The sequence below is a fragment of the Lynx canadensis genome, chromosome C2 (assembly GCF_007474595.2).
Source record: "Lynx canadensis isolate LIC74 chromosome C2, mLynCan4.pri.v2, whole genome shotgun sequence".
Taxonomy (NCBI): domain Eukaryota; kingdom Metazoa; phylum Chordata; class Mammalia; order Carnivora; family Felidae; genus Lynx; species Lynx canadensis.
Window position 1 is genome coordinate 35471998 of NC_044311.2, and position 14389 is coordinate 35486386.

Sequence of the window (14389 nt, forward strand, 5' to 3'; positions counted from 1 at the left end):
CTGCCTGGAGCACCAGCGCCCAGGAGGGTGAGGACACTGGAGGAAAGTTGGGGGTCGGAGCCGCGGAGCCGGGAGCGCGGAAGCCGGGCCGGTGTCCGCGTCTCATGAATATGCAGGAGCCACCTCCCTCCCTCCGTGACGTCACGGGCCGTCCCGGGGTGAGCGCCGGAGCCGCTCCGGGTCCGCGCCAGTGAGCGCGGCTGCTGGCGGTGAGCGAGCGAGCGGCGCGGCGGCGGGCAGCTGAGGCCGAGCGCGGCGGCGTCCGAAGCGCACCCAGCAGGCAAAGCGAGGTGGCCGCGGCCCGGCGGGCGCCGGAAGGCGAGAGCCGGTGCGGGCAGCAGGCGGCAGCGGCAGCTCGGCGGCGGCGGCGAGGATGTTGACCGGGAGGCTGTGCTGGGTGCCGCTCCTGCTGGCGCTGGGCGTGGGGAGCGGCAGCGGCGGCGGAGGGGGCAGCCGGCGGCGCCGCCTCCTCGCGGCTAAAGGTGGGTGCTGGGGAAGTTTCCTCCTCTCGGAGGAGGGAGGCAGGGCGGTCTGACGGGTGCAAGCGCGGGGACCCGGGCTCACGCTAGATTTGCACGCCCTCCCTTGCTGCAGCTAACCCCGGTTTCTTGCGCCCGGGATCCCCGAAGTGAGCTCCCTGCACCCCGAGAGGCTCCACCTGCAGACGCCGGCCCAGCCCTGGGCGGGGTCCAGGGACCGAGGAGAAGGGGAGGTCTGCGAGGTCGGGACAACTTTGGGGACTGTCTGTGGCGGGGTGGACGCGTAGTGCGGGCGTCGCGGGCCCCAGCCCACGGACAGCTTGAGCAGGGCGCGGGCGCCGGGAGAAGAGGCAGTTGCCTGCTCTCGCCCTGAGGGAGGGCATCGGCGGGGGTGCCTTCAAAGGAGGGAGCAGAGTGTGTCTCCAGCTCGGAGGTGGGTGGAAACTTGTAGGCTCCAGGGAAGGTCCCCCGGCTCGCCCCAGTTTCCCCCAGGGCCGCTGTGACTCTCCTGGGAACGCGCGCCCTCCGGGTGGGCCGTGGAGTCCGGAAGAAGTGCAGGATGTGACGCCCCCGACAGCCTCTCCGACTCGACTCCGCTCCGGCTGGAGCCGGCAGAGGTGCCCACCCGGTGCAGTGGGAGATCCTGACCTCCCCGCTGCTCCCTCCCAGACGGAAGCAGGGTCCGGGTAAACGCCCGGCGCTGTTAGAAGACTGTAGGCTGGCGAGCAGGGCGTACTTTGACAGCTGTCTTGGTGCGTGGAGACAGCGCTGGGTTGGGGGCGACCAGAGGGCGGATCTGAAAGAGAAGGTCACGTGCGGGCAGGACCGTGAGGGGAGGGGCGAGGGGAGAGCGGAGAGGGAGCTGGGTGGCGGTGGGCTCTGGGGAGGTGGTGGGAGAGCTGGGCTGGAGCGCCCAGCTTAATGATAACTTGTTGATTCTTAGCGCTGTTGACGAGGAGGGTGTGCGCTTGGCTTGGGGGCTGTGGCCAAATTTGTCAGGTAACGAGGAGGGGGGCAACGTGGTCCCTGGAATCTTGTCTGACCATCATCAGGGGGCGGAAGGGTTTGCACCTGTAGATAAACAGGCTATTAGAGGCAACCTGATTTGCAAGCTGGCTTTGAGCTAGAGCTTACCAGTGGCTCAGGGAGGGAATGTATACCAGGTTTAATTACTCTTGGAGGGTGAAGAGAGTGAGAGGTAGACGGTTTGCCGCCTCTGGACCTCGGGGATGCTTCTCCCACAACTTGTGAGCGATATATTTGAGAATAGAGTTTCTGCTTATTCTCTAACCTTACATTTTTGGTGACATGGTTTTGAAACTATAATCAGACATGCTGGATTTTTTGTTTGTTTGTTTTGTTTGTTTGTTTGTTTTCAGCCCCCTCGTGTATCCTTGAGAAGCAGTTTCTTTTTGGGGAAGACAAGGAAAAACTCATTATGAAAATTTCTCAAAGTGTGGTAAAGGAGTCGCTGATAGGAATCATTCTGACAGACTGTTGTTTTGGTAAAACCAAGGAGCTTCCAAACCTTTTGCCCTCCTTCCCCCATATAGGCACTTTGTTTTAAACAGGCAAATGACATGTTTTTGAAGATTTTTCATCATTTTGTAGCAGAGCAAATGGTATATTTATAAGCAGATGTCTGCAAACGGGGGAGCTCGCAGCAAGTAAGGAAAAGGGAAAAGCTTGTTTTGGTAGAGGACGCGGTGTGCTCATGCATTGTGGAGTTCTCAGGTCAGAATAGAAAGCTTTGCAGAGATAAGAGAGAAAGATGAAAAGGAAAAAAAAAATCCAGACTCCCAGTGATTCACGTGTATGTGTATAATTATGTGCATTTGAACCAATACTTTTCATCTTCCTCACTTAGAACATATTCATTTGGCGGTGAAAACAAGCCATTTGTCTTTCCGGTGTAAAAAGTTGATTGGCCCTGGAGGGGTCAGGGTTGCTGTGCGAATCCCCCTTCTTCATTCTTTCCTGTTCCAGCCACTGGGGGGCTGCAAAGAGCGCTGTTAGCTGCCTCTTTTTTTTTTTTTTTTTTTAAAGACAAATGTGTAATAGTTGATCAAAACAGAGACATTTATTATGACACGTTAGTTGTTATTTACAGGACTGACTTTCCTTATTACAATGCACTTGTATTTTATGTTTCCAAATCTCACAGATTCTCTGAAGAACATGTGAGACAATAAAGGTATGCTTCCTACTGCCAGTGACGTTGCTGTTTTTAAGGTTCTTATCATTATTACTCCCATCATTGAAAAAGAGAAAAGTCAGGAAGACGTGAAGAAGATGGAACAAAAAATAGCTTTCTTCCTGAATACAATTCTGTATTCATGTGTAGAAGAAAACTGGGAGCATGGCGTCACGCTGCCTGGCAGAGTTGAACGCGCCCTCTGGACAACTGTCTGGAAGCACGCCTTCCCAGCTTTGGGCTCCTGTAAGATGTTGTGTCTGTGTGCACAGCTCATTTTGCCTTTGCGTTCCTTGCTTCTTGCTGCAGAGAACCGAGGAGCTAATTCTCCACAACTATTTGGGTTTTTCACCAAATCACTCAACTTTCAGTGCAAACGTATTCCTGATTTCTGAATTAATCCAGTGGCCAGGCAGTTATTATAACTGGTTCCCTTTACCTTTCTATATCTTGGCTATTCAAAAAAGATGAACACTTCTTAGATTCTTTGAAAAGACCAGATTCCATTCATCCTGAATTGGCTGTGGTTACTGGACTGGGATATGCTCATGGATCCTCTGGATTATGTCTTCCGACTAGAAGATCACTTTCCTCAGCCTAATTCCTTCTGTTACTCATCACACAGTCAGGTTTAGACATGGCCTCCTCTAGGAACCTTTCCCGACTGGTCTCCCAGGCTGGTCACCCCCAGAAAACTGTGGCTGTCCCTCTAGCAGGCCTGGGCTCCTTGTCTGGCCCCAGCTCTGCTCTGTGAGCCCTGAGGGCTGGAATCTCCTCCTGACTCTCCCTGTATCTCTAGGGCCATGCTGCTGCCTGGTCTCCAGGTATAAGTGAGCCGTCAGTAGGGATGGGTTAGTGACTATACCTGTTTGCAATTAAAGTGCTATCGTTTCTTGATTGAGATGTTTTAGATGTTTTCTCCTCTCCTATATAAAGTGAAAGTTGGGCTTAGAGAAACCTGGGTTCCAATCCTGGTCCTACTGCTTCCTAGCTAGATAATTTAGGGTAAATTTTCCTTATCTATAAAATAGGGATACAAAAATCTACCTTGCACAGTGGTTGTCAGGAGAGGGCTTGGAAATCATTTAGTTCATGGCGCGTAAACGGCACTAAATACACAGTGACTAATTATTTGTCACTTAAACACTAGGTTCTGACGTTTGAGGTTTGGTGAAATCCCCTTTTTGACCTCTTGGCAATTCATTAGCTTTGTTCATATCTTCTCTCAGCTCAACTCTGTTCTGTGTGTGTGTGTGTGTGTGTGTGTGTGTGTGTGAATTGTGTGTGTGCAAATACTGTATATAAATATAAGTGCACATTCATACACATTTGGCTTCAATTGTGAGAACATTTACCACTTTCACTAGTCTCTGGATGCCTTCGAGGCCAGGGACCCCTTCTCATTCATCTCAGAAGCCCTGACACTTAATGCAGGGCCAGCCTAGAGTAAGGACTCAGCAATGTGTGCTCCATAAATAAACAAACATGTCTCCATGGGCCGGCTCTGAAGGTGTGGGGTTTCTGGTCTGTGGAGGAACAACTTCTGTGGTTGATTTGGACTGTTAGGAGAGTTCCCTGCCCTGTCAGCACTTTCTTCCCAGGTGTGCTGTTCCAGGAAGCAGAGAAGCATTCTTGTTTTGCCTAAGGCAACCTCTCTGATGATGCATATTTACATGGAAGGAGGTAACCAAAGGTATGATAACCAAATGGCAGCTTGAAACAGATTATTTGTATTATTTGTTGTCTGGCCCACCACTAACTGGACCCTGTGGAAATGTTTCTGTTGGCGTGATAAATTTGAGATGGACCAAGAGAGGACTGGATCGGGAGAAGGCTGCTGAGCTCCAAGATACATACTAAGTAGGAGAACAGAGGGTCACCATCTTAACCAGTTGGGGCTGCCGTAACAAAAATCCTGTAGACTGGGTGGTTTATAAGCAACAGCAATTTATCTCTCACGGGCTGGAGCCTGGAAGTTGCTCTCAGGGTGCCCTCAGGGTCAGGTTCTGGTGAGAGCCCTTCCAGGTTGCAGATGGTGGACTTCTCATTGTACTCCACAGGGTAGATGGCAGAGAGAGGAAGCAAGCTTTCTCCTGACTTTTACAAGAGCACTATTCCTATTCTTTCGAGCTCCACCCGCATGACCTCATCTAACCCCTTTCATCTCCCAAAGGCCCCACTTCCTAATGCCAATACGTTTGGGGTTGCGTTTCAACATATGAATCTTGGCGGGGGTGGGGGCAAACATGCATCTGTAACAGTTGTGCTATGAGCTTTGCGGGAGCATCAGGCAGAAGGCAGGGGGGACACTGGTCTGAGAAGGATGCCTTGGGTGAGAGGCCACTGTAAATATGCATGGGCCCTGTTCTTTAGCCTTACCAGCCAGTAGCTACTCCTCAGTCTTCTGTTATTCTCTGTGAGGGGAACAAAAAGATAAAGCAAGTTCCAGATATCAAAGAGTTCACACTCTGTTTAGGGCAAACATCACACATGACATGAACTATTGGAGAACTTCATAGCTGACAGGAAAAGGGTAGATTGTGCACTACAGACATCAGAAAAATCTTGGAGGAAAGGAAGAAATTGGCAAGGATGAGAGAAGTCAGGAAAGATTTATGGAGCAAATGAAAGAAGTTTTGATGGGTGAGTAGGCACTGGGTAAGCAGATAGGAAGGGGCAGGACAGTGAATGCAGGGTGGTAAGAATGCACATGATTGGTACACAGGCAGGAGTGAAGAGGGAGCTCAGCCATGGCCAAATACATTTCTGCATAAGGTTACAGAGCTAATAAAAGAGTGAATGTTTATTGAATGCACACTATGTGCCAGGCACTATTTTTAGCATTTCACATGTCCGTTGGTTTGTTCTTAACCCTAATCCTATGATGCAGGTAGAATTACTGTCCCATCTTAACAGAGGAGAAAATTGAGGCCCAGAGAAGTGAAGTAACTTGCCCAAGGTCTCACAGCTTGGAGACTGTGGAACTGAGATTTGAACCCAGAACAGTGTCGTTGACATGGGTTTCCCATATCACCCAGGCTTACCTACCAGCATGATATGATGTCTGCTCTGGGGAAGGGTCTGAGTGAGGTCAGGGAGGCTCTTGATTCCTTGAAAAGGCATCTCCTCAGTGTCTGAGAACATTTAGGTATCACTACAAATTGCTGAAAGAGTCAGTTTCTCTGGAAGCCTCATTCTCTGATTCACTTCTCCACGAGGAGTAAGCATAGCTTCTCTCTTCTGGTCCAGACAGCTTGAAGCCTTCCTCACTTCCTGTCATGCTTGACCTCAAGCAGAGAAGATAGCTGTCTGCATTGCATGGTCTGAGATGTGCTTGTCGGGGTCTCCTGCATTAGGAAGAGCTCCCTGGCTGGTCTTTCGTTTGGGTTAAGCATGGCCCTCTTCTGAATCCTTTTGTAAGCATGCAGGGTGAATAAAGGATACCACAAACACTTTCAAGTATATTAGATATACTTGAAGGCTGGACACTGGGGAGAAGGAGGGAGGATGCTGAAGAGTGGGTGTGGCAAGGGTGGGAGGAGATGGTGTAGATGGAGTAGCAGGTACCTGACTACTCATAAGGCCTCCTTTTCTTCTAATGTCATGGGATGACTATACGTGTCAATTGGTCTTTTCACAAATACCCATTTTATAGGTTAATAAAGGAACCCCATGGGGCATGCAGCAACAGAGCCACCAGAAAGCAGACCAAGGGGACTTCCAGCTTGTGATTGGTTATGATCCAGCACCAGAGAGCCAGGTGATGTCTGTCACTCAGAGCCCACTTCTGCCTCTTCCTAGTGGTTTTCTAATCCTTGGAACAGGCACTTGTTCTTAGGCATTCGTAGGACCTTGCTTGTCTCCAGCTCAGTGCCTTCTGCTTACATCAGTCCTCCAGGGGTATCTCTGGCCCTGACCAATTTTCCTTGTAGCTCATCTTGAGCCCCACTCTGAGACTCACTCATTGTCTGCCCCCGCTCTGGGATGTTCTGGGGTACCACCAGCCCCATGTATGCCCAAACTTTCCCTCCAGGAATCTGCTGCTTACTCAGTGGCCTCCATTTGGGTAAAGGGTACCTCTGTGCACTCACCCAAGTCAGAGCCCCAGGAATCCTCCAGCATGCTTCGCTCTCCTCCTCCACCACACCCCATCCTTCATCGTGTCCGGTTGATTCTTCTCATAAAGATCTAGAACCTTCCCACATCTCCCCATGCCCATTGCTACTGCCTTATTCAGCAAGTTTTGCATATGAAAGTGCTAAATTTTAATTTGGCCCCCTCCTCACCCCTTCCCTCACACTGCTGTCAGGATGGGTGATACCAACTCCAGTCCCACCAAGCCTGCAAGAAATTTCATCCCAGTCATCATGAATCCATCCTTCACTATCCATGCTAGGGGCTGGTGGGGTCCCTGGTAGGTTTTGAGAATAGCTTCACACTCTTGGAATTGCTTCAAGTTTTTGTCTCTTGCAGGCTGCCACTTGTGATGTCCACTGTCTGGACAGCATGGCCCCTTGATGTCTCCAGCTCTCTACTTCCACAGGTAGCAGTCTCTTTGCTACCACTGGGGCTCCAGCACTGGAAATCCAATTCCTATAACACGATTTGTAGCCATTGAACTGGGGTGGGAGAGGGTGCTCTAGGGATAGGAGAGGGAGTAGGAGACCAGTTCCTATTCTGGAGGAAACCAGTCCTTTTCCCAGGTCTGCCTCTTCCACCTCTACCATAACCCCTTCTAGCAGCTCAGATATTCTTAGAACAAAAGCTAGGATAGGACGTGTCTGTGGAAAACTTATGGCTACACTCTTGCAACCCAAGCCGCCTCTCAAGTGAGGATTCATGAGGGCCCAGTTGCCTTCTGAGAACAGGGAGGCTCACTCCTGATGATGGTTGCTCTCAAGATAGTTCTAAGCTCTCTAGTCTCGCATCAAAGTTGATGGTTTTTCCCCTCACTTCTCATCTGGCCTCCTCTCAGGAACTTTCCAGAAACTTCCAGCCATCAAATACAAACATCTAACAAGAGCTTACTGTGTTTCAGGCAGAGATCTGGGTGCTTTATGGGTATTAATACTCCTTCAGCCCTCTAGCCACTCAATCAGATGTGTGCTTTTGTTATCCGCACTTTAAAGGTGAGAAAACCAAGGCCAGGAAGGTTAAGCTACTTACCCAGTTCACCCAACTAGTAAAACAGTAGAACTGGGAATCGAATCCACCACATCTAGTTTCAGAGTCTACCCTCGCCTCTCTTGTGTCAGTGATTCTCAGCACCCAGTGTTGAGTGGGTTGAGAACCACTTAGGACAATTGTTAAATAACACCGATGCCTGGAACCCACCCCCAGAGATTAGGCTAGGATCTGGGATTTCCTTTAAAGTTCTCAGGTATTTCTGATGCTCAGCCAAAGCTGAGAAACACTCCCATTGGCTGCTAACAGTTTCCCCAAGGAACGCTTTGTTTCTTTACATGGGTTGCAAGGCTGCTTCCAGGTGGAGACCTTGTTCCTCCATATTTTACCACTTTTAGTTTCCCCCATCAAAGTGCCTGTTGGCTTCCTACATCCCTAGGCATACTGTGAGCCCCTCAAGGGGCAAGCATCCTGGCCATGTCTTTGTGCCCAGTGGCCAGCACTGTCCAAGGTCCATAGTGAATGCTGAGTGTGGAGGGGGCCGGGAGTGTGTGTCAGGGTGATGCCACCCATGCTGGCTGTGAGGCCCTGAGGGCTCTGCCCTTGCAAATTTCTCCTGCTGAGCACCCCTTCCTGCTCTAGGTCACTGGTAGGAACTGCTCATCAGGACTCTCCCCTTTAGTTATCTATCTTTCCAAACCAATTAACAGCACTCACTTTGTAAAAGTTGAAAACACTCAGCTCTATAGATGAGTCGGGAGAACATTAACCAAAACGTATGAGGGTGTCAAGTCCTGCAGATGCCGTTGGAATTCTCACTGAGAAAGGCTATAAACGCCATTCTCATTGCTTCTAAAAATGCCTAATTGGCTGAAATTTGACTTAAATTTTGCTGATTAAAAAAACAAAACACACATCATTTTAGTGACTTCTGCTTTGCTTTCCCATGATGTCTCTTGTAGTATATAGTTAAATCTGCAGTCTTCAAACAAGTCTGACAGGGGTCACTGTAGAGAACGAAGGAAAGCCTTGTGACCTGGACCCACTGATGAGTGCGAGGCTGGGGGGCAAATCACTCACCCCTTTGGGGTCTGCTTGAGTAGGCCCTCCTCTGCCCAAGAAAGTTCTGAGTATCCACATGGAAGTGGATCACAAAAGAAGGTGATTGGATCTAAGAAATTTGTTTTGAGACTTGGGGACTCTCCCAAACAAAACCCTGCATCTTTCTCTTTTTACACTGCCTTACCTCTTTAGTTAAGTATATTTTTTCAGGAGAAGTTTGAATTTAGTGTTAAGTCCCTTCCCAGCTCTTTGATGTACAGCCTGCATATGTCACACAGCTGGTGGTCACCATGGTTACCCAGGAATGCAGCAGCTGCAGGTGCATAAATTTTCAGGGAAGAACCAGTCAAAACTGTTAATATTATGTCAAGCTGATGTGTCATTTTCCAATTTGCATGGATAACTGCATTGCAGCAAATTAATTAAAACAGATAAATGTTAATCTAATGCATGTCTCCTTGCAATTAATGAAATATAGCCATTACAGGGGTGTTTGATTTATGATTTTAATTTATAAAATGCTGAATTCTCCTATAAAGTTAGATATAGTAATAGGAGAAGCTGACCCATATATAGCATTAGGAAAAATAATCACATTTCTATAAATTAATCACTCTCTAAAAGGATATAGTTCATTAACACCATGAACTGAAAGTGTTAGATGTAAATTAGATTAACCTTTTTAGTGACACTTCCATTTATATTGCGTATTCTCTTCAAACCCAAAGCACTTTACATATATTAATTCAATTAACCCTCCCCAGACCCTTGTTAAGTAAGTACATATATCAAAGTTGGAAGGGAGGAGAAATGAAACCCTTCAAAGATATTGAAATCCTGGTCTTAGGATGCATTATTTATGATTTCCTCTGCAGAAGTACAGTTTATCCTGGACTTATGGAGCTTGAGAACATGGGTGGGTATACAGGCTCACTCTCTGGGCTGTCACAAAACGCTTAGCATGTCGCTCTGTCCCTGAAGCCAGAGACACTTCTCCCTGATGCTCAGGCCACATGCTCAAAGGAAACTTCTATGTATTTCATCAAAGGTACCCCAGTGACCCTGGGTTTGGCTGTGAACAGGGCATCTCCAAGTAGGTGTGGTTGATGAGAACTTAGTACTCCACTGAGGCATCCATTGGGTCATCTTCCTCTGGGCTGGGCTGTCCCACAACCCCCACCCTTGACCTAGACACTGAGGATGGGGCAGAGAACAAGATCTTGGGATGTGAATGGGAGAAGAAACAATGAGTGACATGGAAATTGAGTTTACCCTTTCATCTGGGGTCTCTCTTCAGGACTGCCTGGGTGGGTGGTAGAGACAGATGTCCCCTCACTTGCTGGGAGAGAGCTCAAGGCCCTGAGAGAGGAAAGATTTGTTCCCTGTCTAGCTGAAAGATGAAAGTTTCCTGAGTGAGGATCTGGGTCTTCTGCTGCAGTTTGTCACCAGGAATGTCCCATCAACATGGGGGCCGTGCCTATGTGCAAGACTTACTGTCTTTGCTCCAGTCCTGAAGGCAGGCACACAGGGGAGAGGACAGGGAAGGGGGCTTGCATTAGGCAAGCTTACGGAGCATGAGGGATGGAGACTCTAAGCATTTGCTTAGCTTGATTGAATGGTTGTTTGAGGTTCTGAACGTTTATTTTTCCAGCTCTTTCTGCTTCAAGTTCTCAAATCACAGGTGCTCTCTTAGGGGCAGATTCTCCCTATATTCCACACACCAGACCCTTTTGAAATGCAGCTCATGTCAGGTAACAGCCTGCCCTGTAGCTAGTGGTTCCAAACCTACCATGGGCAACGTTAACCTGAAGGGATAAATCACTAATGGTTAGACATGAAATAGAGTGGAGAACAAGTTTGGAGTGTGGGAGATTCTTTTTCTTGCCGCTGGAGTTGGAAAATCACTTACTCTAGTCCTTCAGGCTCACATGCAAGGGCAAATTAAGCCCACACAGTCCTAGAATCTCAGCTCATTGTTCTCTGCCAGAACTTCTTGGCATGTAGCTCTTTACTGCAACGTGCCCCAGCTTCTTCCCTCCAGACCCTGTCTGGGAGGGGTGAAGAATCAGGACTAAGAGCCAAGAGCTAAAAGACAAGCCCCCACTCAGAAATACACAGAAACTCTGGGCAATGAAAGAAGTATTGACTTTGTATTTTAAGAGACTTCCCTCTCTCCTTCCCTCTCTCCTTCCCTCCTTCTTCCCTTCCCTCCTGCCTTCACTCCTTCCCTCCTTGCTTCCCTCCTTCTTCCCTTCCCTCCCCTCCCCTCCCTTCCCCTTAGTTCCTTCCTTCTTTCCTTCACTACCTGTTTCCCTCCCTCCCTCCTTTCTTTCACTTTTTGGTGTTGTTTTTATTTTGCTTGTTTTTGTTTGTGGGAGATGGATGGTCATTTGGAGTAGGAGAGGAGGCTGAAATTATTCATAATAGGAGTAGAATTTCAAATCCAAGACCTAGATTTTACCTTTCTGGCTTTTTTGTTGGTAGTTTTTCTAAAGGGAAATCAATGATCTCTGCTTTATTGCACCATCATCAGAGATATCAAGATGGTTATATCTTGATTGTTTATTAATTTTGAGACTTTTTAGTGATTTTGTTCTTCTAATTGGATATCATGAATACAGCATTTTTATTTTATTTTATTTTTTCCTCTTTGAACAACCCCCTGCCTCCTTCCCACCCTAATTTTACAGTAGTTAAATCCCAGCCCTCCTACCTAGAAGAACTCAGGTCAGAGACCAGCCAAGGATCTTTGCTTGAAACTTTTGCTTTTTCTGGAGTTTTGCTTCCAGACGGGTCCTACCACCTCTTTGTTCTGGAGCCCAGGGGCGGGGGGAAAGGGAAGAGATGACAAAATTGTTCAGTCAGCCTTCAGCACCTCTCTCATTCCACCTTTTCCCCATCCTGTGATTGCTCTTTCTGCTTAACCCCACCCCTCTGGGGTGTCTCTTATCAAGACCTTAGTGGCACTAAGTTCTGCTTTTGGAGGTAGAGTTTGGCAACTCTCGGGAGCCACTCTTTAAAGCACTATGAATAATAGTAGAATCATCATCATTTTCATCTTACAGTTTGTTTTCTTGATCCGATGGAAAATGTGAGAAAGTATCTTTGGAAAACTTTGCTGCTTCTGTTGCCTGGAACTACCCACTCTTACTAAAGACCGAAGACTTGCTATGTAGCCACAGCTTCAAAACAAGTAATCTGGTTCACACTTCCAACTAAATGGGCTCCTATATAGGAGTTTGGGGCCGCTATGACTCCTGCCCCAAATCTACAAGACACTGGTGCCTAGAGCTACTTACATCATCTTATCAGAGAGGAAGCACATGTGACTTGCCGGGAAAGTAAGGTCATGAGACATGATGCCTGGTCTCGTTTAGTGATGTTTGCATTTATAGAAAGAGACAGTGCAACTCCACCCATAGTGTTAGACAGTCACAATTGGTGGCATTTAAGACAGCCTGGAGGGTGTAGAGAATGTGTGAAGCAGGTCTCTGTCATGGTGTGATATCGGTTCCTGTGCCCAAATTGTGTGGACCCTCCAGGGATGAGTCTATGAGACATACCTTCTGGCATCTAAAAGTTGATAGTGGCTGGCCACAGATCTTTGGAAACTGGGCTCCTCCCCATGCTGACTGCCAGTGGTGGTGGGTCTTGAGTGCCTTCTCAGTCTTGGGTCCTCGTGTGAGACAACCTGATATTTAGTATGGATAGCTTCTGTGGCTATGGGTGACCCCAGTTCCATGCCTTGTGGGCCTTCCTTGTGCCCCTGTGTTGGTTGCTTCACACCATGCCTTATCTGCTGCTCCACTTTTGCCCTGCCTGGCAGTCTGCCAGCACCCCTCAGTGTGGGCACCTTTTCTGGGAATCCATCCATTTCCCCCTGGCCAAGAGAAGTATTCTTCTTGCCCCATTACGTAGCTGCTGTACAGACTTCCGCAGTGGCACTTATCAGATTGTATTGTTATTTGCTTGCCCGCCCCTCACTAAACTGTGCAGAACTCAAAGTCAGGGTCTATGACATCCCCATTCCTGTGTTCCCAGATGTTTAGGGTGTAGGGAGGGTGGATGAGTGTTGGCTAGAGCTCCCTGGAAGCCACCTCTTTGCCTTATGTGGGATGCAGGCTTGGGATGGAATTTTCCTTGTTAAGTCCTTCTTCTTCATCCTCCTGGGTCCCCAGTGCCCTTCTTCCCAATGCAGACACACCCAGTGCAGAGTAGGGCTGGTGGGGCAGGATGATTTGCTTAGGAAAGGCCAGCATCACATGCTGGCTACTGGCTACCCCTGGCATGTGCTGGTGCATTCCAGGATGGGGGGTGGAGCCAGGCTGGAGATGGGTGACCTTCTGGGTGTGAGGCAGGTAAGGGGGAAGCCAGATGGTTCAGGGCCTTGTACCTCTGAAGCTGATGATGCTGGGGTCCATGGCCAGAGTGTATCTTCTTCTGGGATAAGTAATGTAAATTAACTTTCCCATCAATGAAATGACTTAGTCATAAGTTCCATCTTTGTAGCATTGAACATTTGGGAGAACACTTTTTCTGTCACTGCACTGATGAGAATTTAGTTGTAGCTATGGACTGCTGTGGGTCTAACACTCTCCCCACCACACTCTTCTGTGTCATCCTGGGGATCCTGCGTGTTCCCATCCACATTCTATTAAACTCTAGACTGTAGAAATCCTACATAATGTAAAGCATGCTTTCTTTTCCAAACAGGTCATTAAAGGCACTTTGCAGTTTATGATGTCAGATGCATGGGTATGTAGAGGCAAGGATGAAGTTTTAAGTAGAAAAGCTTTGTCATCAGTTAAAATGGGACTACCACATGGGACAAGGCCCATGGAGTTCTCCCACCACAGCTAGGGAAGCAGGCAAGCAGGAAGAGGTATTGACTTCCAGCTATGCTGAGATTTCTAGGCCGTGTGTGTAGTCCACAAAAAAATGAGCAATTTGGAATCTCTCCAAAGTCAAAACATTTACTTCTGGATCTAAGGATCTACTGGTTCAGTACTGAGCATTAAAGCTTTGACACTGTGCACAGGGAAACCCCACCTTCCCCAGCCAGACCAGAACCTAGAACTTCTGAGGCTAGCATTGGGAAGGAGAGCTCCTGCCCTCCCCCCCCACCTCACCACAGGGATGTGGGTTGTGGGGCTGGTGGCTAACAGCTCTGACTCTGATCCTGATGTCTCCCTTTAAGGGGTAGGGGTTTTTCTGTGGATAATGCTGCCACTCCCTGCATGTTCTGGGGACCCAGACCAGTTGGAGATACCCTCATCCTGGAGCTCTGGCTCAAGTGAGAACATTTCCCTGTATTCCCACACCAAGAATAGAGCTTGGACCCAACAGAGTTTTACTAAAGTCTCAGGGTCCATAACAGGGAAGTAAAGCGAAAGGATTATGAATCCAGACGCTGCTTTTCATCCCTGTCAGAACCAACGGCCCCTTTTTACAACAAATATTTTGTAGTGCGCCCATTGTTATCCTGCAATGAAATTTACTGATACTATTATCTGCTTGTATACATAATTTA

At 48.3% G+C, this 14389-nt stretch overlaps 1 protein-coding gene across 1 annotated transcript in view; it reads left to right on the forward strand.

Annotated features, from left to right (window-relative positions):
* Positions 1-373: 373 nt before the first annotated feature.
* CLSTN2 (calsyntenin 2) overlaps positions 374-14389 on the forward strand; it is a 611966-nt gene continuing 597950 nt past the window's right edge. The window contains exon 1 of the mRNA XM_030330025.1: positions 374-482. Within this exon, the coding sequence (XP_030185885.1) occupies positions 374-482 (109 nt within the window). The remainder of the gene's footprint in view (positions 483-14389) is intronic.